The sequence below is a fragment of the Octopus bimaculoides genome, chromosome 5, assembly GCF_046866305.1.
Source record: "Octopus bimaculoides isolate indiv1 chromosome 5, ASM4686630v1, whole genome shotgun sequence".
In the NCBI taxonomy this organism is placed as follows: Eukaryota; Metazoa; Mollusca; class Cephalopoda; order Octopoda; family Octopodidae; genus Octopus; species Octopus bimaculoides.
The window spans coordinates 114,333,050-114,359,314 of NC_142932.1; the positions used below are offsets into that span (position 1 = coordinate 114,333,050).

Below are 26,265 nucleotides of genomic sequence, written 5' to 3' on the forward strand. Positions count from 1 at the left end.
TATTAAGAATATCTTTTAATTCCATTTTACCAACGACACTTGTCACTCCCAAACTAGAATACATTATTAAAAATAATCATAAAATATTATTAGCCATTTAAAAACGCACAAAGACTTAACTTCACTTAAACATTTACCATTTGGTGCCAAAATTTTTGTTGCAACAACTGTAACCTGGTCATTGATACTGTTCCACTGCACAGAGATGCAATGAAACTGTAGCAGTGACTTCATCACAACTGATGTGATGAAAATTTTGACCTTAAATGATGAATGTTTAAATGACACTAACAGTTTTTGTATGGTTTTGGATAGCTAAATATGTGCCTTCCATGCTGTAATTGTTTTAGTTTCGACACATGGCTTCAGATTAAATCACCTGCCTGGCAAGTACACCACTGAAATGAGATATTATGTTGATGGTTTACAGTTGGTGTCAAAGATAAACTGATTGGTACTAAGAGCCATATTGGCTAGAAGTACTGATATTTCTACAGCTGTTTTCCATGGAATAAAGCAGTCCATTAGAAGAGGTTTCTTTGGAGGTTCAGAACTGGATATTGTATCAAGAGGGTTGTAAGAGCCATGAAGCTCTTTCTTAGAAAATCTGTCAAATGAAGGAGAATGTTCTAAAGGTTGAAGTTTCAAATCTGACAAACTACAACAAAGCAAACCACATGAACAAGTTTTTTCTACATTAACTTCATGGTCGTCCTGTATCCAAAGATGACCAGCTGAAGGATGGGTGAAACATTTTTTACTCTGCTGAGAAGATGGGGAAACAGCTTGTTCCAAACTTGTGCATAGATGATCACACAGCTGCAATAACTGGGATTCGGAACAATCCAGTTTACTGGAGAAGCTTTCTAAATTTTCAGAAACCTGAAATAGACAAAAAAAAAAAATAAATAATAATAATAATAATAATAATAATAATTATAATAATCATCGTCGTTTAACGTCCGCTTTCCATGCTAGCATGGGTTAATAATAATAATAATGGTTTCAAATTTAGGCACAAGTCCATTAATTTTAGGGGAGGGAAAGTCAATTATATCAGCTTTCCACTGGTACTTATTTTATCAACCCTGAAAGGATGAAAGGCAAAGTTGACCTTGGCAGAATTTGAACTCAGAATCTGAAGAAGAATGACTGGTAAAACAGTCCAAGCCATACCAGCATGGACAACAGATGTTAAATGATGGTGATCATGATCACACACACACACACACACACACACACACACACACACACAAAATAGGCTTCTTTCAATTTCCACCAACCAAATCCATTCACTCATAAAGCTTTTGGTCAGCTAGATGCTATAACAGGAGACATTTGCCCAACATGCCATGCAGTGGGGCTGACCCTGAATCCATGTAGTTGGGAAGCAAGGAAACGTATAATAAATATTTCAAGAGAAGATGAGTTGGAGAAGCAAGGAGAAAGACTAAATACTGAAGAGATGAGTAAAGGATAGAACAAATAAGAAAATATTCCAAGTAACCAATAAAGAAAAAATAGTCTTACCTCAACTCTAAGCTCGTTAGCCAAAGTGAACTGCCAGCAGCCTCCACCATACAGTACAGCCGGTGTCCTGAGAAGGTGCTGGAATGCTAACATCACATTGTTGCAATTCACCTGTAAAATTGAACAAAATATATATAAAAAAAAAAAAACACTGGAATTAAACATGAACTACATAAATCCCTCTCTCAACTTAAAATCCACTCAAAGACATTCCACAGGCTTACAAATACCAACTTATCCTACTACTTTAGAAGGATTATCACTGAGTGTCACTTCTGTTGCATAACTGATGGAATTTAGAGAAATGAATACATTCATCCTCATTGTTTTAATGTCTACTTTTACATGGCAGAATGAATAGGAGAGAATTTGTTGAGGCAGGTTTCCTACAGCCAACCTTCACCTGTTTCCCCAAGACCTGACATGTGTTTCTTAGAAGGTTGATTTACAATCATGACATGTCATGACATGGGTAAACACACACACACAACACATGTACAATGGGCTTCTTTCAGTTTCCATCTACCAAATTGACAGATGAGGTTTTGGTCAGCCCAGGGCTGTATAAGAAGACATGCCCAAGATGCCATGCAGTGGGACTGAACCCAACCATATGATTGGGAAACACCTTTCTTAACCACACAGCTAGACCCACACCTATAAAATATTTTGATCTCATAAATATACTTGTATCTTAAAGATGTGGCTCTATAAAAACTGAAGTATTTTGCTACCATGCACTATTTTTCCTTCTAATCTTTTTTTTTTAATAATATTTCATAAAAGAAAATAGAATTCTAATAAATTTTATTTTAAAAAATTAATGAATTATAAACAACACTTCTCTAAATATTTTTTTTTTACCCAAATATTCACATTCTACTACCATTCTTTTTACATTTGGCATTCTAAAAGCTTTATACCATCATCATTTAATGTTGCTACATGGCAGAATGAATAGGAGAGAATTTGTCATATGTCAAAATTTGGCCAAATGCATTTTTATCAATATTTATTTTTACTTGGAATAGCTGGTTCTTTGGGTCGAACTATCACATCTCCAGCTACTTCAGATGCCAAGATATCAAAAATTGTCAAAGTGTAGTACAATGGTTTTGCTATGGAATGGTGAGACTATGTTTTCGTTTTCTGAAAAAGCAACATTCTTACGATATTTTTGCATAATACCAACTATATATATATATACATATATATAGTAAAGTTTATTCACCAACAGAATGTGGCAGTCCTATAAAGGATGATATTACTGCTGTTTAAGCCCCCAGGAAAACATCTTTTCCTGCTGGTTATGAACACACAGTCTGTGTCCGTATAGTGTTTGCAAGGGAGGTCATCGCTCCCATCTCCAACCTTACATAATACTCACAGATCATGGTTTCTGAAATGGTTACCCATCCTCAGTATGAGACAATAACTAGCTGTTGATGAAAGCTTTCTCCACTCGCAAACACTATATATTCAAGCGAATGATGAAATTAAAATATAAATAAATAAAGGAAAGAATTCCTTGCAATTCTAACACTTGTAGAAAGGAGACAAACCAACCTTTAATTCTTCAAGCTGTTCTTCCATTTGACTACAAACTACAAGGGTAACTAAACTGCTGGAAATCTGATTCAGATGAAGCCACTGCTTTCCGAAAACATCCATGACAGAGAATTTACTGATTCTCCCTAACTGATCTGGAGAGCAAGCTGATGAAAATGAACTAATTGGAACGGAACCTGAAAATATATTTTAAACAGTAGAGACTATCAAGATTAAATCACTACTAGCAGTGTTGTTGTTTAGCCCCCCACCTCCCCACTCTCACAAATACTCACCCGCACACACATGCATAATCTAGGGAGTTTTTATTATTTTTTTGTTCTTTTCTTATCTTTCAAGTTACTTAGAGATCTCACTAGGGATGGTGACATGAAAAAAAGCATCTAGTGATTGGCATCAGCAAGGGCATCCAGCTGTAGATGTTTAGCCCCAGGTCAAACTTGATTAGAGCGCTGCCTTTCCACCCTTTCCACTCTGTCAAGCATTCCCCACATTTCATTCTCTAGCAAACATCACTCCTCTGTCTATGGCACTACTCTGCTGCAGCAATCACTTGAGAGCAAAACCAACACATTTTACATCTAACTTTTTCTTTGTACTTCCAATTACCTCCCTTCCCTCTTGGAACCCCTTCCATCTCTCATTCACATTATCATCCTTTCCCCACACTATTTTCACTGCTCAATTTTCTGTACCTTCAGTCATTGCACTCTCTCTGCCATACTCTGTCTTAACATCTCTCATATCTACTATCATTCTCAACACATTACCATATCGCCCATCATGCATCACCTATCATTGCCCATCCCTCTTATTTATTTCTACCATCTCCCTCCCCACCGCTACAACCTCATGCACATCACATCCCTACCACCCTACTTTCTGATACATTCTCCTTCTTGAACCACTTCTATCTCTCTAACCCTATGCTCTCTCTATCCTGCTATCTCCCATCAATTGCATATCCATTCTCATTCATTCATTACATTCATTTCTACCCCTATTTCTAACTATTACCTTCCCACCCCAATTCACTGCCTCTATCCTCTCTTACACTCACCTTGTATTTTGAGATGATCTGGTATCTAGTCACCAGCATCTCTACCTTCTTTCCAGTTACTCCCATCCACCATTATATGTGGCATAGCCATTTATCTCTTCTATAGCAAGACTATCACACTTCAACCTCTCAACATCCAGCATAAAACCACCTCCCCACTCTCTCAAATACTCCCTGCCAAACACACACACACACACACATAATCAAAGGAGTTTTTATTATTTTCCTGTTCTTTTAGAGACCTCACTAGGGATGGTGACATGAAAAAAGCATCTAGTGATTGGCATCAGAAAGGGCATCCAACTGTAGAAACTTGGCCAAAGCTAACATTGGCACTTGTTCATTTTCTATAAGGACATATTAACCCTTTAATGTTCAAATTACTCTGTTAAATGTAATGCCTTTTCACTCAAATTGTTTTGAATTAATCATACATTATCTCATAGCTTTGAAAACTCAATGATGTGAATATTTATTTTTAGAATGTCAATGTAGGTTAGGTGTGAGAGATTAGATATGGCTAGTTCAAATATAAAACATGTAGAATATTTGGGCCAGATGTGGCTGGTTTAAACACTAAAGGGTTAAACAGATAATTTAATACAACATAATGTCAGTTTAAAATAATTAACTAATTACCTGTTAAATTGATAACTTTGGAGCACAGCAAAGCACCAAGACGATCAAGAACCAATACACCGTTTCTTCTCAGTTGGTCTTTTAGACAAGGGTGAACCACTTTCTGGCAGAATAAAATTCTAATGCCTTTTGGTATGAGTTCAGAACAGAATGACTCCATATGAGTAAGAAAACTTTGCTCAAGTTCTTTAAGACTGGTACGGGCATAAGTCAACTGAGGTAGCTCAATAGAATCTCCTGCCATAGATACATTTATTACAACTGTACAAATATTCTCCAGAGATTCTCTCTGTGTTTGCCATGACAGCACTTCTTTGATGTTTGTAGCCTCAAGCAATAATCCTTCACAACAGAAAGAATTATGTGTTTCTTCACCAGGAATACCAATGATGTGTATATTGTCTAAGACGGGTCTTAAGGAACTGTCCAGTCTTTCAGAAGGAAGGCTTCTAATGAAAGTCTCTAAGAGTACAGAACTCATCAACTTCAGTAGCTGTTCGTCTAGCTGGTACAATGGTTTCGATGACAACATCGTACTGGCCACCTGACACAAAGAATTAACATCAGATATTTCTACAGCCATTTTACAGGAGAAATCATCTGATTTTAAATAACTAAGAAATAATTCAAGAAGAAATGAATTTACTTTGGTAATCAACCTATGATCTAAATCAAGTTTCAAAGCTTTGTCTATCAGAATTAGGATAAAGTGAGCCATAAAGAGAGCTCCATCTCCATAGGTATGTGAATGCTTTGAACAGGCTTCAATTATGAGTCGAGCTAAAGGATTTGTAGGTCGCAGAGCAGCCAGCAGCCTGGATGATGAACTTGTCAGTGTGATATGACCACCGCAGTTATTACGCAGTAGCTTAATACCTCCATAAGGGCCAACTGTGGTGGAAAATAAATGCCTAAGGGAATTGAGTTGGTGCACTGTCTCCTTGTCTGTGAGTTTGCCACGTAGGATTTTAGTTTCAGTAACTTCCTGCATTATTCAATTATAAACTCTGAAATATATACAGATATATATATATATATATATAGACAGACAGACAGACAGGTAAATATGTGTGCTTGTGTATATATACACATGCTTGCGTATATATACACATGCGTGCTTGTATGTATATACACACACACACACAAACAGATATATACATAGAGACAGAGGGGTAAGTATGTATGTATGTATGTGTATGTGTGTGTGTATGTACATATATATGCTGAGACACCATACGGTCATAACTGACCATGGGATTGCACCTAGAAAGTTACCATCCCAAGCACAAGTCCGGGCAAGGTTTTTTATGGCAGACCAACAGTCGCCCATGCATACCAGCCTCCCCTCTCCACGCCACCAGCGTTATCCAAGGGAAAGGCAAAGGGGCCGATACAGCTTGGCACCAGTGACATCGCAACTCATTTCTACAGCTGAGTGAACTGGAGCAACGTGAAATAAAGTGTCTTGCTCAAGAACACAACACGCAGCCCGGTCCGGGATTCGAACTCACAACCTCACAATCGTAAGCTCAACACTCTAACCACTGAGCCATGCGCCTTCACATATATATACATATATACATATATATATATATATATATATATATATACACATACACACACACACACACACACATATATATATATATATACATATAAACACACAAAATATATACACACATATATTATATATATTTTCTTCAATTAAAAATGATTAACTATATAGAAAAATCTTTAAAGAACAGATTTTTTCTTCATATAATTGATAATTTTAATTTAAGAAAATCTCTCTATAAATATTGTGAGACAGACAATCTCACGAGCAAAATATACTTTGCAATAATTTTAGCTATATCTGCTACTGTTCTTGTATTGCTACCGGTCAATCCTGATTGAGTAGAGCCATGAGTAGAGATATTCATGGATGTGATCACTACATTACCTAAAATGTTTTATTTAATACAGTAGATTGTGATTTGAAGGAGATTCCCTGTTGTTTTCTAGTCTGAGTGACTGCATAAAGGTTCCTATGTTGGCTTCTCCTAATTTGTATATTAGGAGTTGTCTCTGCTGCCACTTATTACCTCCCTGACACACACCTACCTCCTCCATCATACTTCAACCTCGCATCCTCTGGAATAAAATTACATCCTCAAAACTAGTCCCCTCTCAGTCGAGGGGTCATGTCTTGCAAGGTACTTAGTAATCATACTTAGTGCCAGTGCCACATAAAAGCACTCAGTACTCTCTGTAAAGTGGTTGGCATTGAGGAGGGCATCCAGCTACATGGATATTTATTCTGCATTACTATGTGATCTGTTAGCCGAGTTTGTTAGAAGAGCTTTCTATGATAGCCACACAATTCTCTGAATCCATATTTCATACTACAAAGGAGAATTACATGTTCATTTCCACATACATATTTTAAAAGCCAAGAGGAACAAAAAATAAAATAAACAATTTTCTTTTGCTAATCTATAAAGAATAGTTTTTGAAGATCAGTCCCTGAATACAAGATTAAAGCAATTAAAATATTTTTGAAATTTGTAACTAACCTGTTATTTTGGGGATGATTTAGCAATTCTCTCTTCAGAAGTAGCGACTGTTGGTGTTTTCAGTGGATATGTTGCTAAGTACACAGCAGATGTGATGACTATCAAGGAAACAAACTTGTTGCTATGGGCCCAATTAGCAGCTGATTGGAAAATTGTTCTTAGAGACATGTTTGGCAAATCCTAGAATTGTATTTAAAAAAAATAGAAATTTAATATCAGTGGTGTTTAAGATTTCTTAATACAATTTGATCAATGAGAAGAAACTCTCTGAATAGTTTTCAGTGAAATCCAGTGTGAGATACTCTTTTACTCTTTTTACTCTTTTACTTGTTTCAGTCATTTGACTACGGCCATGCTGGAGCACTGCCATTAGTCGAGAAAATCGACCCCAGGACTTATTCTTTGGAAGCCTAGTACTTATTCTATCGGTCTGCTTTGCCGAACCACTAAGTTACAGGGACGTAAACACACCAGCATCGGTTATCAAGCGATGTTGGGGGACAAAAACATACACACACACATATATATATATATATATATATACATATATACGGTGGGCTTCTTTCAGTTTCCGTCTACCAAATCCACTCACAAGGCTTTGGTTGGCCCGAGGCTATAGTAGAAGACACTTGCCCAAGATGCCACGCAGTGGGAATGAACCCGGAACCATGTGGTTCGTAAGCAAGCTACTTACCACACAGCCACTTCTGTATATTCTTTCCCATTCTCTTCCTGATTTGGCAACCCTCTCTTCAAAAAGAAATCATTGACTTAAGAGAATTCGTAAGCTGAACAAGTATGTAAAGCAAACAGGTTCTTCATCAAAAACACCAATCATGCACATAAATAGCCCACTAGACCAGTCATGGGCAACCTTTTGCAACAAGCGGGCTACATGAGACAGGATTTATCATCAGGGGAGACTACTATAAAATTCGAGGTAATTTTTTTTTATTGAAAGATCCATGGCCTGCAGTTTGTCCATGACTGCACAAGATGATATGGAGAACCTTCGATACCTAGGAATCCTTATCAACTACGTCAATGGGGTGGAAACAGACGTCCATGCCAAGCTTGCCAAAGTTCGCTATGAATTCATATCAGTTGATCTTGAAATTTAGGCAATACAGTTTTAGGGGCAATATTGGGGTCTATAACTGCAATGTCAAATATGTCATAAAGTATGGCACAGGATGCTTGTAGTATAAGGAAATATGATCAACACTTTCTAAAATGGGTGTCTGAGGAAATCTACAAGCAGCTTAGGCTGTTCCACTAATGTCCAGTGTAGCGAGGCATCCTACCTTACTTCAATGTTTACACTGAGAAATAATTCCATGAATAAAATTACAAATTAACAGCTAAGACTTTAATGTAAGACATTACTAGAATGGCTCATTTCATTGCTGTTCCAAAGTGACCGATTAATTATTTTGTGGTTAGAAAGTAGTAAAGTTGAAATAGTAGAAATAATTTATAAATCCTTAAAATACCCTTAAAATGATGTTAGTTTGATTACAATAGTTTGTGGATTATCCAGTCATAAAAGATAGATGAGGGTTCCGCAACAGCTTGCTGAACAACCATCACAGAGATGATTTGCTTGTAGTGCTTCAATGTTCATGTTGCATATTAGCTCAGTCGTTCCATCAAATCAAGATTGCCTGGCACAGTGTGCCAAACATCAGATGTTGAAGTGACTGCAGAGCTATATAAAATAATGTGTCTTACTCAAGAACACCACACACCACACCACCCAGTCCAGAAATTGAAACCAAAATCTCATAATCATGAGTACAGCACCCTAACCACTAGGCCACGTGCCTTTGCTTACAAGAGTTACACCTAGTATAATAATTTAGCCCTCACTTGATATCAGCCAGAAAACAAAATAAACAAAAAAAAATTTTAAGGAATGGGTTTTTCTTTTTTCCAATATTTATTAAAAACATTAACTTACTTTGAGTAATTTGGAGTTTCTAATTTATTCTTTTGGGGTTTTCTTAAATATTTTCCCCAAAATCCGAATCTCTTGTTTTTCAGGCTCAACTAAATCAGGATTGAATTGCATATAATACCAACCAACATGTAAGGCAACTACTGAAGGGATCATAACAAGCAGCACTGTGTAATTCTTGGCAAAGGCTTTCAATTGCTTCAACATTGTTAGCTGAAAAGAAAGAAAACTTTCTAAATTATTTTATTAAACAATTATCAACTAGCAATGCTCTTTCTAACCTTTAATCTTAATTTTCCATCAATGTATTTAGAGGATTTATATTATCTATGTCTGGAGGAAGAGGCTTGTCACCAAGGATTTCTTAGTCTTCTAGGATTGGTGAGAGTAATACATTTGATGTCCTTCTTAACCCTCTGCCTTTACTATGTATCATATATGATACACATATCATATTTCCTCAGCATCCATACATCACATATGATACACATTACCTTTCATCATTTGATATCGGATCACGTCTTCCAATGTCCCCTCCATTATAGCAAGACACTTGTTTCTGTTTCTGCCTTTTTATCACACTCTAACCTTTCATTCTCTGACAAAAGTCCCTCTCTTCAAATACCCCTGCTCCTCTCATAATTCCATTCTTGTGAGTTACTTAGTGACCCTGCCAGTGCTGGTGCCATGTAAAAAGCATCCAGTCCACACTGTAAAGTGGTTGGCATTTGGAAGGGTCTCCAGCTGTTAAAATCATGCCAAAACTAATCTCACCTATGCTAGTGCCACATAAAGAGCACTGAGTCCACTTTGCCGAGTGGGAGGTGTTAGGAAGGGCATCCAGCCGTAAAAACCCTGCCAAAACAGACACAGTAGCCTAGGGTAGTTTTTCAACCTCACCAGCTCCTGTCAACTGTCCTACCCATGCATGCATGGAAGATGGACATTAAATGATGATGAAGACTGATGGATGTAGGGACTCTACACGTAGTATCACAAAAAAAATCTCACCTATGAAGGCACTAACTCCAGATAAAATATAGAATTCCCCAAAAAGGGTAGAGGGAAATCTACATCTATGGAATGATGCTGACAATTTGGTATGGCTGACTGGATATTCAGCCTGTTTTGGTGACAGCACTGGTGTTGGAAGTAAATCCACGAATACACACATGTTTGCACGAACAGAAATAAACACATATAGATAGAGTGAGGGTGAGAGACATTACAATTTATTAAACGAACACAATCAACATAAACAATTTCCTTCTCCTCTTACACATCGAGAAATACCCTCACACACATAAACAGAGAGAAGAGGAAAGAGACAGAACCATTAAAACGTGAGAAATATTAAAACGTTTGGTTTCAAATAAGTCAGCGTCGAATAAGCAACGCCAAAATGTCTCATATCCCAGACAATCTCTCTAGTGTCAGAGCTGCGATAAAATGTGTCCAGTCCATGTGGCAAAAAGAACGATGTTCTTCAAGATTCACCCAAAACATGCAAGCAGAGAAAAGAAGGATATAAAAACGATGATGATGATAAATAAACTATATGTCATTGAGGCTCCCTCCTGTACAAAAGTAGGAAGCTTAGCGCGTAACTAATAATGGGAAATACAGCGCCGGTTGACAATTTTATATTCGAGCATCGTGACAAGAACAAAGATGGGAAGTACCTTTGCTAGGAAGCCTTAATTCGGATTTCAGATTCCGCACATTCGTCATAATGAGGAATAAACAAACGTATGCACGTAATAAAATACCATACTAAACTTAAAATTCAGTATGGAATCATATATATTCCCTACTAAACAAATTTGAAATTCAATGTAATGCATATATAATAAATAAATTTACAACCATTTAAATTGTATTACATAAGACATAAACGCTCAGCGCTATCGACTCAAAGTACATCGAGTTTCACACAATTTACACACTTTATATAAACACACATATTTTATACAGTGTTTTAATTTCAATCAAAAGCCGTCACTGTAAATAATTACCGAAACCTACTCGCTATTCACAAATGTTGCGGTCAATATATGAAGGTTACCACAGTATATTATATATATATATATATATATATATATATATTTACCAGTTGAAGTTTCATGAGTTTGCTAATTGAAAACGTTCTATTTGCTTCCACACTTCATGTATTTTAACCTCATAAATCCATCAAATCAATTATGTTTCGCTTTCAAGTCTCTTACTGTAGCAACGGCATTACATGATCGAACAAACTTACTCTATTCGCTCAAAGCATTTTGAGTGAAAAATATGTTTTTCAATATCTTTAGAGTATTGTTTCAACAACAACTAAGAGTTTCTGGAGAAGACAAGAAACCCATTTACAAAACAAATCAATTACATATTAAAATAACACTGAATAAACAATGGAACAAAATGAATTACGAGTTTAAAGTTGAAATAAGTGGTTTCGAATTACCCTTCCTAGAAGCTCGCTACATGGCTGACCTTCTGTCTAAGGGGAGATAACTCTAAGCCTATACTTAAATTTCATTTCTTCTTGAATCATGTCACAGAGGGTGTGTTTATTATTCCTTCTAATTTTCGTCGCTAGATCTGCGAGTTCAAATTTACCTATAGTCATAAATACATGGCCTTTTATTACACCAAATGCGAAAGGTAACTTTTATAAATACTTTTACTCTTCTTATTGCAATGTAAAAGTATGTAATAACTTAAATAACCATCGTTTATGTGCTAAATTAATATTTTTATTGCCATACATAAACTGTGTGTGCATGGAAAGAATAGCAAGAAAACAAAGAAAAGATAAACTACAATTCCAACAGAATACATCCTAAATCCATGAATACTTCGAAATTATATTTCTGATCATATAAACCATTTCGAATATTATTTTTGCAAGTTTAAAATGACATCTTTTATGCTGTAAACCATTTACCGTTTCTGTGGTGTCCGCCCCCCATTTCCCGTGATACCCTAAGCACTTTTCTGCTTATTTTGCTTAATGATTAATCCAGCGCTGCTTGGACCAGGCGGTGCATTGTGTCTTTCATCGAGACGCCTTTTTTCACATTGCCCCAGTCCTCTCAACTGAAAATGAGTGTCAGACCAGACGACAACTGGTGCGACCCTGCACCCTGTCTCTTTCCGGTTGTCTCATCCTTCTCGTTCCTTTGGATCAAAAGATGGGAGGGTCGAGATGCTGTCAATATCTGCTCGTGATTATATAGGCTCACTAAAACAATTAGCGAAAGCATGCTACTCAGTCATATTCGCTCACGAGAAACGTCCATGGGTGTAATAGATGGATAGACGCACGCAGAAATATCATAGAGTCGCCCCACTCCTGATTCATCTTCTTTTTATATACTTTTTAATTCTTCTCTCACAAATTACTCCGGATCCCCTCGTTTTCAATATCAGAGATTATGATTCTACAACAAAAAGCTTTCCAGACAATCTTTCAGTAAAAATCTATGGCGTCATGAGTGAGTGTGTGACATTTTGTTTCATCTGCTTGACAGAGCTGAACAGTCAATAACAAATACACTCACACACACATTCATTCATGACTTACGTCATATACTAATACCGAAATATTGCTGCTTTCTAATTCCCAAAAGATTTGCCCACCTGCTGCTCCAGGGTTTTAAAACTTTTACCATTTTTTTCTTCTCTCTTTTTTTTTTTTAGAGCAAATTACACTTTTTAAAATACAGAGATTGCGATTCTGAAAGAACTTTTTCGCAGTTTCAAATTTTTAACATCCCCATTCCACACTTACCCGACACCAATCTTCCCAAAGCTGATTAACTTGTCCATTTTGTATGCACATGCATGAATGTATGCTGAACTCCAACTAGCAGACGATTCAAATTCCACCGAGATCGACTTTGCTTTCATCCTTGCAGGGAACAATAAAATATGTACTAGTTGTGCGTTGAGTCGACGTAATCGACTTTCCCTCCCCCAAAATTTCTGGCCTTGTGCCAAAATCTGTTTTCTTCGTGGATCTGTGTTTTAAAATATTGTGCAGGTGCTATGCGTTATTTCCCTTGGGTATTTAAAAAATTAGTTATATGAGGTAGATATAAAGGTCCCTTCCTGGGGCCGTGTTATCGATTTTTTTCAACAATCTAAGTATGTCACGAGGTTTCCAGACATGAGTTCTACTCACGTGTCAAGTTTCATCAAAATCAATAAAACAATGTAGGAGTTAGCTAACAACGCCACAAACAAATACACACCGATTTTCCACATATGTAGTAGATATATATTGTTTCCGGTATAAATTAATATTGCTAAGAAATATTACCTGTCTCTGGTACATTGGAAAAAAAACTGCCGGTACGCCATATCAGATAGCTTGAGAAGCACTAAGCCACATCATATTGATGTGATATGACAAGGCATCTCACTTCAGCCGCTATAATTGGTGACCCCGATGTGATTCTACATGTTCTATATCCGTCACATCGCACATCAGTTCGCTGCATCGCACGATTCCGTGAAAACAAATGCGGCCTTCACCAAACGCCCACTACAAGTGGTGACCCCGAGCTTAAAGATCTACAGCCTTCGCTCCAACAGCCGTTGCCTAATATGCTTCCCGACGTTCTAATACACATTTGCTTCTACTTCACCAACTTCATTGCATTTGGAAGATAAAAACAATTTTTTGTTCTACTGTTAAATTTTCCCTTTCGTCGCTACATTCTGGAAACCCGAGCTCAAGAATTACAGCCTTCACATCATGAGCATCACATTAAAGACAAGAATAACAACTTTCACTACACACAGTTTCCATTCGACTGTCACACAGCAAAAAGGAAAAGAACCCGCCATGCACTTTCAACCTGCCAGAGAATGCACTCCACTATGTTGCACAGATCCACAAAGAAAACATCTCCGATCAATAAACGTAACATTTCTGCAGCCATCCGACCAAAAACTGCCAAAATGAAAAGCCCGTACATGCAACGTTCTCCACAGTCACAGATTTTTCAAACCAGTCCTGCTGTACTTAGACTTTGTGCGCATACACATATTTTTGTATTTCAAATGCTTGCTTATTTCGTTCTCTTTTGTTAGCACTGCACACCTTCATTTGTTTTTGAAAGTCTAATTGTATACTTTTTTTTCCTCTTTGGCCACTGGCATTGCACATTTTTGCACACATGTACAATTCTTTCAACTACATTGTTTTGTTGTTTTTTTTCTCGCTACATGTTTTCTTTTTGAATGTCTGCATCTTCTTTCTTACTTCGCAGGCTGACCTAATTATGCACTGCACAGTATTTTGTTTGTAAAACAAAACAGAATTTTTTTTTTCCCTCAACGTTCATACACAAACCTGCATGTCTACACCCACTTATACACATGCACCACAATATAGTGCTTTAGCGGGGTACTACCATGACATTACACCAAACTCAGTAGTGTAGGGATGGCCATCTAGCATTCCACTAAATTTAAGTTGTATAATAGTATTCTGTCATAAAAGGAAGATTAGACTCCATTCAATATTAAATAGAATTTATTTGGGATAGATGATACAAACAGCTTTTCATACAATGTAAGAAATCAAATATTAACGTATGGATCCTTTTTGAATAACAAGTAAACGCTAGCTAGTCATGAGACAAAATTGAAAGGGTATCAGAAACGTGTGTGCGTACCGTGTGTGGGGTTTAAACGGGAAACATATTCAGTTCATAGCTTAGACTTACTGTTACAAGTTCATAGCAGGTGTCAACAAAATTGGTAACATGACAAGCCAATGTCGAATAGCCTGTGGTGATAGAATTAGCTGCTGAACAAATCGCCATGATAACGCAGGATATAATGATAGCTGTTGAATCTACGTCGTGAAAATGATAGTGGTCTGAAATCTGCTAGGCAAGCGTCATTAGAACGACGGTAGTCTAGAAGACTTCCAGGCAAACGTCATTAGAACGACGGTAATTGCATATGGTCTCTGGCCTGAGGCAAAAGATTGTTCTTTAATGCCCACATGGGCCTACAAAGAGGGACGATACAAAGACAGACAAACATATAAGTGGGGGAAAAAAGAAAAAACGAGTGGAAAAGATGGATATGAATGATAAAAAAAATGGAATGAAGACCACTCGACCTCACATCCGAGTGGCCTCGTTTAACTCTTTTGACACACTTTTTTTACAACATTAATTCGTTACAAATAGCTATTGAGTTCAAGGTGATGAAAGGCCATCTTTGGTGATAGCTTACTTAAGTCTATCTCTTTTTCTAAGTCCACGATCTCCACCCCGAATATTGTTTTTTTAGTGTAATCCTCTCTTCGTTGCTTACTATTGCGCATTCGACGTGCTCGGGCCAGCCCTTATTTGAAACACTTGAGAGTTGATTTTCCCTCTTATTCTATTGCTATACAAAATAGCATACATTTTTTCTCTCTTTTGGGGGTGGGGATGGAGGAATTTCGGGCTCCTGTGTGTTTGTCATTGTGTCTGTGTCAGGAGGGGCTGGGTGAGGGTTGGTGACTACAGGGGTAAGACGGGACGGCGTGGGACAGGTTGGAAGATGGCTGGGAGTAGCGTATGAGTTCACATTTTCGCCTTGGTTTCTTTTCTTCCCTCTTTTCCCTTTTTTCGATGATGTATTCCACCCTTCTTTCTCTTCAGCCTCCTGGTTCTCTCCCACCTTCTCTAGCTCCTTTACGCTCACACACGACGTCGCAAGAGGTCGAGGTGCGGCTTCTTTCGTTGATTTCTTTGCGGCAGGTGGAGAACATTCTGCTTTTGTGTGACCGTTTTGGCCACATTTGAAGTATCGTGACGTCATGCCCTCCACCATAACAGTTTTACATCCTCTCTGACTGTGATGGTTTTCACCATCCTCTCCAAATCTTCTGGGGTGGCCTGGATTATCATTTCCAGGCCCTGCTCTTGCCAATTCCTTGGTGGCATTCTTTTGGCCTGGATGTTCACAATCATATCCGCCATTCCCAATAGGATGGCGGCTACCAGCCAGGCAACATCCACCTCAGGAGGGGTCTCTTCTACCCTTACCCTAAAAGCACGCCTTCCCAGGTAGATGGGTAGGACCACCTCGAACGTTTTGAGGGGAGTCACGGCATGCTACTTGGCCAAAGTCTCCGACGCAAACTGCACCTCCACTGTTGCATATTTCCCTCCTCAGGTAAAGTAATTTACCTCTTTCCATATTGGCCTCAATGCCCTTTCAACCTGTGATTTGATTGCAACCTGTATTCGTAGTAACTTCAAACTGTAAGTTCTGTACAGTGTGGTTCTTTTAACTTTATCCGTTGTCTCACTGGGAGGAGATATCTTTACGTCGCTCCCCTCCTTTTTAAGGATTCCTTTGAATCTATTCAACTCCTCCAGAAACACGCCCTCACTTTTATCTTTTACCGCCTCTGCAAAGTTCTTCACCTCCATCACTTCATCTATCCTCTTCAGACTTTTGACAAGCTCCTCCTCGGACGGTGACAAGTTTGAGGAGCTAACACTTCCACATCTCGCCCCCATTACCACACTTCCCCCTTCAAACAAGGGGGGAAGCGTCAACAAAGGCGCTTTAGGCAGCAAAGCAAAGTGTCGTTAGACACAAAACAGTTAATTAAAAAACAATTTAACTCACAGTGCAACAATTGAAGCAGTTAACCAATCAAAAAAGGAGTTTACAAGAGGGCCTGAGGCAAAAGAGGCCGGACAGCCGAAAAATTTGTTATTTTTATCTTCTGTGACCTGGTGCTTGATTTTCCCATGGGGAAAATGACTTGTTGTAGGGACACGGTTGCATAGTTGTACTTGACCAACCAACTCCCCTAATCACCAGATCACGTGATAGCTGAATGAGGAGGCTTTGTATAATATAATTGAAGACATTTAATATTAAACAACTTCGGATCTTTGTGGTTTTCGTCACTGTTTACAATTTTGTTCCGATTGTTTTCAAATTTGGTATATGGATTAGGTTTTGTATACTAATTATGAAAACGAAATTCATTTTTCATACAGATCCATTATTAAGAGTTATTAGCCTTTAAAATTTGCAACATTTGGGTATTTTAGCCAATCAGAAGCGAGTATTTTACGCATCACCGTGGCAAAAAAACTCTGTTTCCATTGTAACCAAAGATGCTGCACATGCGCACAAGAAGAAGAAGGAGATACGAGAAAGATAATCTTCTACTATAATAAAGCGTTTGTTTTTTTCTCCGTCACAACATATGAATGAGAAAGGAAGGGGTGATAGATGAATAACGAAGGAAGGGTGTTGGCAAACTGGTAGCGGGAGCGTTTCAACTTTGTGTGAGTATATGTGTATGTGAATGTTTGTGTGTGTGTGTGTGTGTGTGTGTGTGTGTGTGTGCAATGGAAGTGGGATGGTGAACATTCAACGCTGAAAAGAGAAATCAGCGTTTCAACTCTAAAATACTACAATTAGCCGTCATTTTTGACGGAACGGGGCCAGCTGGTTTATTTTATAAAATCCTAGAGTGTATTGCAAACTTTCGTTCTTGAATTTTCTTAACTAATAAATGTCTGTTTTAAACAATGCTTTGATTGTTATTTCTAGCAACTCCTGTTGGTTTGTTTGTTCGTAGCTTTTAAATATTTAATTTGCTCGCAAATGTTTTAAATGTTAACTTCATTCGTGTATATTTTAATGCTTTTATTGTTCTTTCTAGCAATGTTTTGACATTTTGATGCCCCCCAACCCCAATGATGGAAGAGGCAGCGAACGCGCTGTTTTCTGATTGGCTGAAAATTCTGTTTTCTGAAAATTATCAAACTTTGAACACCTGTAACATTTTTGCAAAATTTTTCTAGAATAAATGAATAACAAATTCGGATTCAGCGTCAAAAATTCCATCTATGTGGTACATTAAAAGATGTGTTGAGCAGGTTGATGAAAGGTTGGAGGAGGTAACTAATTGGGATGTATAGGTAGTGAGAGTGGTAAGTATCTCTGATGTCTGTTCTGTGAGAAGTGATGACAGGGGGTAACTGTAATGTCTGTTGGGAGTGGTGCTAGAAGATAACTGTGATGACCCTTTCTCTCAGATTTTGTTTTTGGGTTTTTTTAATCTGTTTTAAAGCTTGGAGTGTGATCAACAGTAAAGGAAGATCTGCTTTAGATGCTGTTGAACAAGGATGCTCCATGTGTGAAAGATATCGACAGTGCAGCAAAAGTATTGGATATGGTGGAAGACCAGATGAAGCTGGAGAAACAACTCTTGATGCAATGATAATGGATGGGTAACTTGCCTTTATATTTCAACTAATATTCCTTTCTATGTATCAGTGTTGATAATATCATTTGTTACATGCATAAACAAACTGGAACTTAAATATTAGTCCCATGCATAAGATTTCATTATGATTGTCATGTGCATGATAATTACAGATTGTCACATGCCACCCCATGCAATTCATCACAATGTGTCTCAGCCTGAGGATAACTCATCTCAGTCTCTGTGGAGGTGAAAAAGATTAAGGGCTGCCTTTCCTCCTCTTTGATGCTAGGCTATTAATATATATATATATATAAGAGAGACAGAGATAGACAGAAACAAGGAAAATTCCCCTTGTATTTGAATTCTATGCAAATATTCTTTTAAAAAACATTTCATATAATTTTTCCAAAATTTAACTGTTTTCCATACTTAAAGTTGAAAAAGTCTCAATGACCAAAACTGGTACTGAAATGTTTTTTATAAAATTATTTTACCATTTTCTACTTTGACTTTTTTTTCCATATATATATATAGATATAAGATAGGCAACAAAATGCTTAATGGCACTTCGTCTGTCTTTACCTTCTAATTTCAAATTCTACTCAGGGTCAATATAAGTACCATTTGAACACTGGGGCCAATATAACTGACATACAGCCTTCTCCAAACTTACTGGCCTTGTGCCAAAAATTTGAAACCAGCATATATATATATATATAATACTATAATACCCAATAACAGAAGAATGTATTTGTTGGTTTGTTGATATGTCATGTGACCTACATGCTAGTAGTAGATTGTTGTTGTTGTTGCTACTACTGTTTCTATTGTTGATTGAGCCCAGTCAGCCCTGATTGAGCAAATCAATGATCAAAGGCATTCAATCTAAGAATATTCTGTCTTTTTCTTAGCACTGTAGAGAAACATGGCTCAGTGGTTATGAATTGCAATGTCACTACATAAAGAGACGTAACTCACACAGTCCCGTAAGGTAATTTTGCGCTTGCCACTGATATATCAGCGAATTTGTTACTGATAAACACACACACACACACACACACATTCATGCATGTGTATAATGGGATTCCACACATTTCCTGTTTTCTAAATTTCCCTCACAGTGTATTAATAAACTTGAATCATTGTTGAAAGGCTAGCTCAGTGGTTCTCGACCAGGGTTCATATGAACCCTTGTAGACCATATAAAATTTTGGAAGGTTCACTCAAGGAAAATAGTAAAGTGGGTCTGCAATAGTATTTTATGGCTCCATAAACAAATTTTTCTTTCGATGTATTTATTGCAAGTAACAGCTACATTTCTTTCTCTAACATTTTACATAGTTCAGCCTACACAAAGAAATGTGTGATAGACAAAATAGAAATTTTGAAAGAAGCATCCATAAAAGTCTGGTTGACCCCATCATATTCGATTGGCTATGGGGATCCACCAGAGTAAAATAGTGATCAAAGGGTTCATCATCATCATCCACTTTCCATGCTAGCATGGGTTGGACGATTTGACTGAGGACTGCCGAACCAGATGCTACACCAGACTCCAATCTGATCTGGCAGAGTTTTTACAGCTGGATGCCCTTCCTAACGCCAACCACTCTGAGAGTGTAGTGGGTGCTTTTTTACGTGCCATCGGCACGAAGGCCAGTCAGGCGGTACTGGCAACGGCCACGCTCGAAATGGTGTATTTTACGTGCCACCTGTACAGGAGCCAGTGCAGCAGTACTGGCAACAATCTCGCTCGAATGTCTTTTCACGTGCCACTGGCACAAGTGCCAGGAAAGCGACGTTAGTAACGATCACGCTCAAATGGTGCTATTTACGTGCCACCAGCACGGAAGCCATACATGACAAAAGAAATGTTTCAAAACCACAACTTTGGCCAAGATACTGTGCCATGCAATAGACCTGGAGCAAAATGAAATTCTTGATCATAAAACCATGCCCTTTTAATAAATACACAATTTATATATTTTTATCAATTTTGTAGAATCACTCATACTGCCGGAGCAGTCGGTGGCCTGAGAAGGGTGAAGCCAGCAATATCTGTGGCCCGTGCAGTGATGGAATATACTGACCATACACTGCTCGTTGGAGAAGGAGGTAAAGTTACTAAATAATAGAATCAGTGATGTTCTTTGTTTATCAGATATTTCATATTAATAATATTACAATGGTTGACCTGGTTTTTTTGTTTCCATTATTCAGTGGTATGTTTGCATTGATTTAGGAGACTTACGATTAAAGATTTTTCCAAGCACTATTAATTTCTTTGTTTACATATCTTGAAGATTAACAGCATATTTTGAAAATATATGCCTAGTAAAGCATTTGCATGTTTATAGACTTATTCACACTAAATATTCAATCAATAATTTTCACAAATATAGAATACTTGGTGACAAAAGTGATTAGAAGAGGGAAAAAAACCTTTTTTCAAAATATTATATCTAACTATATTTTATATGTATACTTTGTCCATTACAATTAATTAAAACAATAATTATTGTTGTTTAATTTGCTTTTGTTTTGGTTTTGTTGCAGCCACAGAATTTGCTCTTCAAATGGGCTTTCAAGAAACAGACTTGCATTCAAATGACTCAATAGCAATGTGGAACGATTGGCGTTCCGGTAACTGCCAACCGAACTTCTGGAAAGTAAGTGTCTTAGATCATGTATTACATATCAAACAGCTTTATTCCTGAAGAAATATACATGGCTGCTTGTCAAGTAGTTAAGTAGTTTGCTTTCCAACTACATTGTGTGGAGCTGAACCTGAACAGGTATAGAAACTTTACCAAAGCAAAGACTGAAACCTGGTGCAGCCCTCCAGCTTGCCGGCGCCTATCAAACTGTCCAACCCATGCCAGCATGGAAAACAGGATGATGAGGATGATGATGGTACATGTTTGCATGAGTAAAAGACTTCTGTGCAAATTCCTTCAAACAACTTCTACTCAGAAGCTATTGGTCAACCTGATGCTCCTCTATGCTGCACAATGCAATCAAACCTTGAACCACTCGGCTAGGATACAAATTTCTTAACCATGTAGACTTAACTCTACCTCTACACTGGGAATCATCATCATCATCATCATTTCACGTCAGTTTTCCATGCTGGCATGGGTTCGATGGTTTGACAGGAGCTGGCCATCTAAAGGGCTGTACAGGACCCATGTCTGTTTTGGCATGGTTTCAATGGTTGAATACCCTTCCTAACACCAACCACTTTACAGAATGTGCTGGATGCTCTTACACAGCACCAGCCGTGGTACATGGCAGGATGAAAGGCAAAGTTGACCTTGTCAGAATTTGAACTCAGAACGTAACGGCAGACGAAATACCACTAAGCATTTCGCCTGGCGTGCTAACGTTTCTGCCAGCTCGCCACGTTCTGTAATTATTTCTGTCCAGGGCATCACCTTTGCCTTTATAGCGATTGATTATAATGCTGCTACACCAATGATTGGGTATGACACCCTCATGGTCAACCTGATTAACTATATCACCAGGTAATATCCCACTCCACCAGAGATTTAAAAAAAAATATTAATTCCTATTACCAAACCAAATCTATCACATTGTTTCCTAACCTTTCTTAGTCCAGCACCCACTTAGATGTCCTGTCACACTGGCCAACCCTACCCCTTAAATATTCCATAAAGGCATTTAAATGCAGGTAAAGTTAAAATTGAATTCCAAGCACCCCATGAAATAAATTTAGATGTCCCACTTGGGTACTAGCACCCCAGATTGGAAAACATTTATCCATGGCTTTAGTTATAAATTATTGTTATATTTCTTCAACAGAATGTTAAACCAGATCCTAGAAAACACTGTGGACCTTACAAACCTGCCAATCATGATGACCCGCTTTACAAATTCCATGACCCACAAAATTCACCTGATATCTCCGAAACTAACCATGATACCATTGGTATGATTGTTGTTGATGCCAAAGGTAATGTTGCAGCAGGAACTTCAACGAATGGATTAGCTAACAAAATGCATGGGTTTGTAATCTTTCTTTTTCTTTGAATATATTCATGCTTGATCCTTTACTGCTGCTCTTTATCTCTGATTTCTTGGTTGTTTTTAGACATCAGTTGACTTAGTATTATCATTTTTAATCCAGTGAGTATTAAAACTTGAACTCATCATCATCGTCATCATTATTTAACATCCACTTTCAACACTGGCATGGGTTGGACAATTCAATAGGAACTGGCAAATCACTAGGCTGCATCAAACTTCAATATCTATTTTGATATTGTTTCTATGGCCACATGCCCTTCCTTACACCAACCCCTTTACAGAGTGTTCTGAGTGGTTTTAGCATGGTACCAACATTAGTGAGGTCACTAAGTAACTTGCCAGACAAGACCCCTTCAACTGAGGGCAGAGTAGTTTTGAGGGAGGTGGCTTTATGCTAAGTAATGAGATGCTAAAGTATGGTAGATGTCTTGCTGAAGAGAGGAGAAAGATGAATGCAATACTTACCAATGATTAATAATATTTCAATTATTTTTGATGCGTGGTACTTTATCAACAAAGTATAACCTTCACTATGCTTGCCAAGATAAATGTAACCTTTACTATACTTTTCTAGGCAAATGTACAAGCAGGTACAGTGCTTGGTAGAGAGAAATGAAATGGTTTAGAGAATAAATAACTCACATATTCCATCCACATCGAAAATGTCATTTATTTAAAATCCATCCACCAAAGTATGTCCAGCCTACCCAAAAGACAAAGGGAAATATTACCTTACTTGGAATCATTTGTGAGTTGGCAGCAGAAAGAGAATCTGACTTTAAAAAAATCTACTCCAACATTTGTTTAACTCATACAAGCATGGAAAAGATTGTTGCTGTTGTTGTTGTTAATAATACCTAGGAGCATTAAAAAAAAATAACTAGAAATGACTATATAATGAGAAGAAAATAGTTATTAATCAATAACCAATATTATTTTAGTTCAACAAGTTTTACTATTTTTGTGACAGCATCATCAACAAAGCATAAACTACACAGAACTTGGCAAAATAGTGATAAAAGAATCACTATGTAAATATTGTAGATTGTACACAGTTTTAGCATAGAATATTAGAATTCTTTTGACAGCAATGTTATTATTACAAAGTCTTGATAAGTAATTTATCTTCCAGTTCAAAGGTAAAAGATGTATTTAAATTTTTTACTTAGCAGAAGTCAGGGTGTTTTTGAGTTGTAGCTTCTAATGTTTAGACTCAAGTTAGCTTTAATCAGTGTTTGAGTTATGACCATCCTGTTTTACTTTTGCAAGAATAGTATACTCCAGACTATATTATTCAGTGTCTTTTATCTGATATAACTAAAGAATTGTGCCCCACTGAATTTGTTTCATCATATCAGGGGTGTGGCTGTGTGTTTGTTGTTATATAAAACAAGGAATGAGATAAAGGCATGATACAATACATTGAGACATATTAAGAATTTTTCTAAACTTCACTCATAGGTAAATGAAATATATAAATACATAGATTTAATAAAGAAGATAAACAAAAGATGAAACCGGTAAGGGCAATCCACCCACACATGGGCAACAAGAGTCTCTTGAGTTAGATCAGGACACCTCTATGACTCTGACCTCCTTTTACTTCCATTTACTCCAGAAACAGATATACAAAATTATCAATACCAAAGGAACCAATAAGTTGCTCAAGTGCCAAAATGGATGACAAAGAACTCATAACCTCCTGGGAACAAAGGTGTTACTGTTAATAAACTTTGAAAGTGGCCTGTATAAGTAGTCTACATTCCACATAGTTGAATTAGAATTGTAACAAGAATATTTAGCAATTGAATTCAAATCACTATATCCGATTCAAAAAAACAACCCAAGAATACAATTGTGATTCCCTAGAATTTTACCTACACCATCAAAAACATCTGACAATTCAAGACTTCACATGGAACTAGATCTAACAACAATTTCACCTTTGGCATGCTTTTTCTGAGCCAAAACACCACTATATATATTCCGTGCATTTTAGCCACTACCAACAGACAACAGTTAGCAGGCATCAGACTGAACATAGAAGATGGCAGTCAACAGACAGTTGCAAAAGCAGCAGCTGGCCTGGCTAGAGCACTGTCATCATCATCATCATCATCATCATCATCATCATCATCATCATCATCATTTAACGTCCGCTTTCCATGCTAGCATGGGTTGAACGATTTGACTGAGGACTGGTGCAACCGGATGGCTACACCAGACTCCAATCTGATTTGGCAGAGTTTCTACAGCTGGATGCCCTTCCTAACACCAACCACTCAGAGAGTGTAGTGGGTGCTGGGGGGTGTCACAATACAAAAACAATGGATGGACAGTGACAGCAATTCACATTCATCACCTAACACCAAGAAACTCACCACAGTGACTACTATGATATCTAATCCAAGAAAAATAACCTTCAAACTGTCTCAAGGTTTTGTCATTCAAAGTCACAACTATTTTTGTTTATCATAAGAATATTATGTTGTGTCAGGAGAGATACAAAAACGAAATAGGAATATTTTTTTAATCAAAAATCTCAAACAGATTTCACTGTTCTTTATCATAACAGAATAATTCAAAGCAGATCTTCATTTTCAGGAGAGTTGGTGATTCACCCATTGTTGGTGCTGGTGCTTACGTGGACAACGCAGTCGGTGGTGCTGTAGCTACAGGTAATGGAGATGTTTTGATGAGATTTTCACCAAGGTCAGTAAAATAATAACGCATATACTACTACTGTACACCTACTAATCAAAACTCTCATCTTCGTTAAGTTCACCTTGAAACTGTTCAGCTCCAGGTTTAGCTACCTAATTCCCTTATAGATGTCTGTATGTATCTTTGTGTCTGTGTTTCTCCCTCGTCACTGCTTGACAACTGCTGTTGGTTTATTTACATCCACATAACTTACTGGTTTGACAAAAAGAAACTGCTAGAATAAGTACCGGACTCATCAAAATTTTTTTTTTAAAGCACTGGGGGTCGATTCATTTGACAAAAATTTCTTCAAGGCAGTGTCTCATATTTTTGTTTGCACACTCAATTGTATCTATCAATCTGTCTTTCTGTGTGTGTATGTGTATATATATATATATATATATATATAATACACACACACACATATAGACATGTATGTATATGTGCATATTTATATCTATTATATAAGTGTGTTTGTGTGTTACTTATATATTCAAAAACTACTGCACCGATCCTAATGAAATTTGGAACACAAAATCCAAGCCTAGGGAGAAGGGTAATGCTGTGTGCTTCATACAATTTCGTGGACCAAAATTACTGAATGGATCCTTATGATATTTCGAGCTTAGATTCAAAGCATAAGGGTGGGTATAATGCAGTATGCTTGGTTTGAATATGAGGTGGCTTAAAGAGAGCTGAACCCCATGAAAATCCATAAATCTCTGATGATGATGAAATTTCAACCATAGATAATTGACATACATCAAGAAGTATTCCCAAAGTTTCCACTTCTCATGAGGATTCTAAGACCCCTAACGGCAGCCTTAACTCCTAAATTTTAGTCATTTTTTATGATCCAAAACTAGATTAAATGTATTGAATGGATCTTTATGAAATTTGGAAATTATATTCTATGCATAAGAACAGATGTAATGCAGTATATGTTTGAAAGTGA

General features: G+C 37.3%; 2 protein-coding genes across 5 annotated transcripts in view; one reads left to right on the forward strand and one right to left on the reverse strand.

Moving 5' to 3' along the window:
* Nucleotides 1–12,403, reverse strand: LOC106869678 (molecular chaperone MKKS). 4 transcript variants are annotated; one of them, XM_089352999.1, is made up of 7 exons: nt 12,255–12,403; nt 9,314–9,523; nt 7,354–7,533; nt 4,799–5,805; nt 3,097–3,275; nt 1,531–1,641; nt 1–882 (listed from the first exon to the last, which is right to left on the reverse strand). In XM_089352999.1, the coding sequence occupies exons 4-7, from the start codon at nt 5,787–5,789 to the stop codon at nt 412–414; spliced, it is 1,752 nt and encodes a 583-aa protein (XP_089209125.1). In that variant the 5' UTR covers nt 5,790–5,805; nt 7,354–7,533; nt 9,314–9,523; nt 12,255–12,403; the 3' UTR covers nt 1–411. The 4 variants fall into 4 exon arrangements, with proteins under 4 accessions (XP_089209125.1, XP_014770988.1, XP_014770989.1 ...); XM_014915502.3 differs by lacking the exon at nt 12,255–12,403 and adding an exon at nt 11,772–11,809; XM_014915503.3 differs by lacking the exon at nt 12,255–12,403 and adding an exon at nt 11,738–11,809.
* Nucleotides 11,815–26,265, forward strand: part of LOC106869679 (N(4)-(Beta-N-acetylglucosaminyl)-L-asparaginase) — a 16,889-nt gene continuing 2,438 nt past the window's right edge. The window contains exons 1-6 of the mRNA XM_014915506.3: nt 11,815–11,971; nt 18,423–18,582; nt 20,563–20,675; nt 21,117–21,229; nt 22,383–22,585; nt 25,212–25,319. Of these exons, the coding sequence (XP_014770992.1) occupies nt 11,860–11,971; nt 18,423–18,582; nt 20,563–20,675; nt 21,117–21,229; nt 22,383–22,585; nt 25,212–25,319 (809 nt within the window). The 5' untranslated portion in view covers nt 11,815–11,859. The remainder of the gene's footprint in view (nt 11,972–18,422; nt 18,583–20,562; nt 20,676–21,116; nt 21,230–22,382; nt 22,586–25,211; nt 25,320–26,265) is intronic.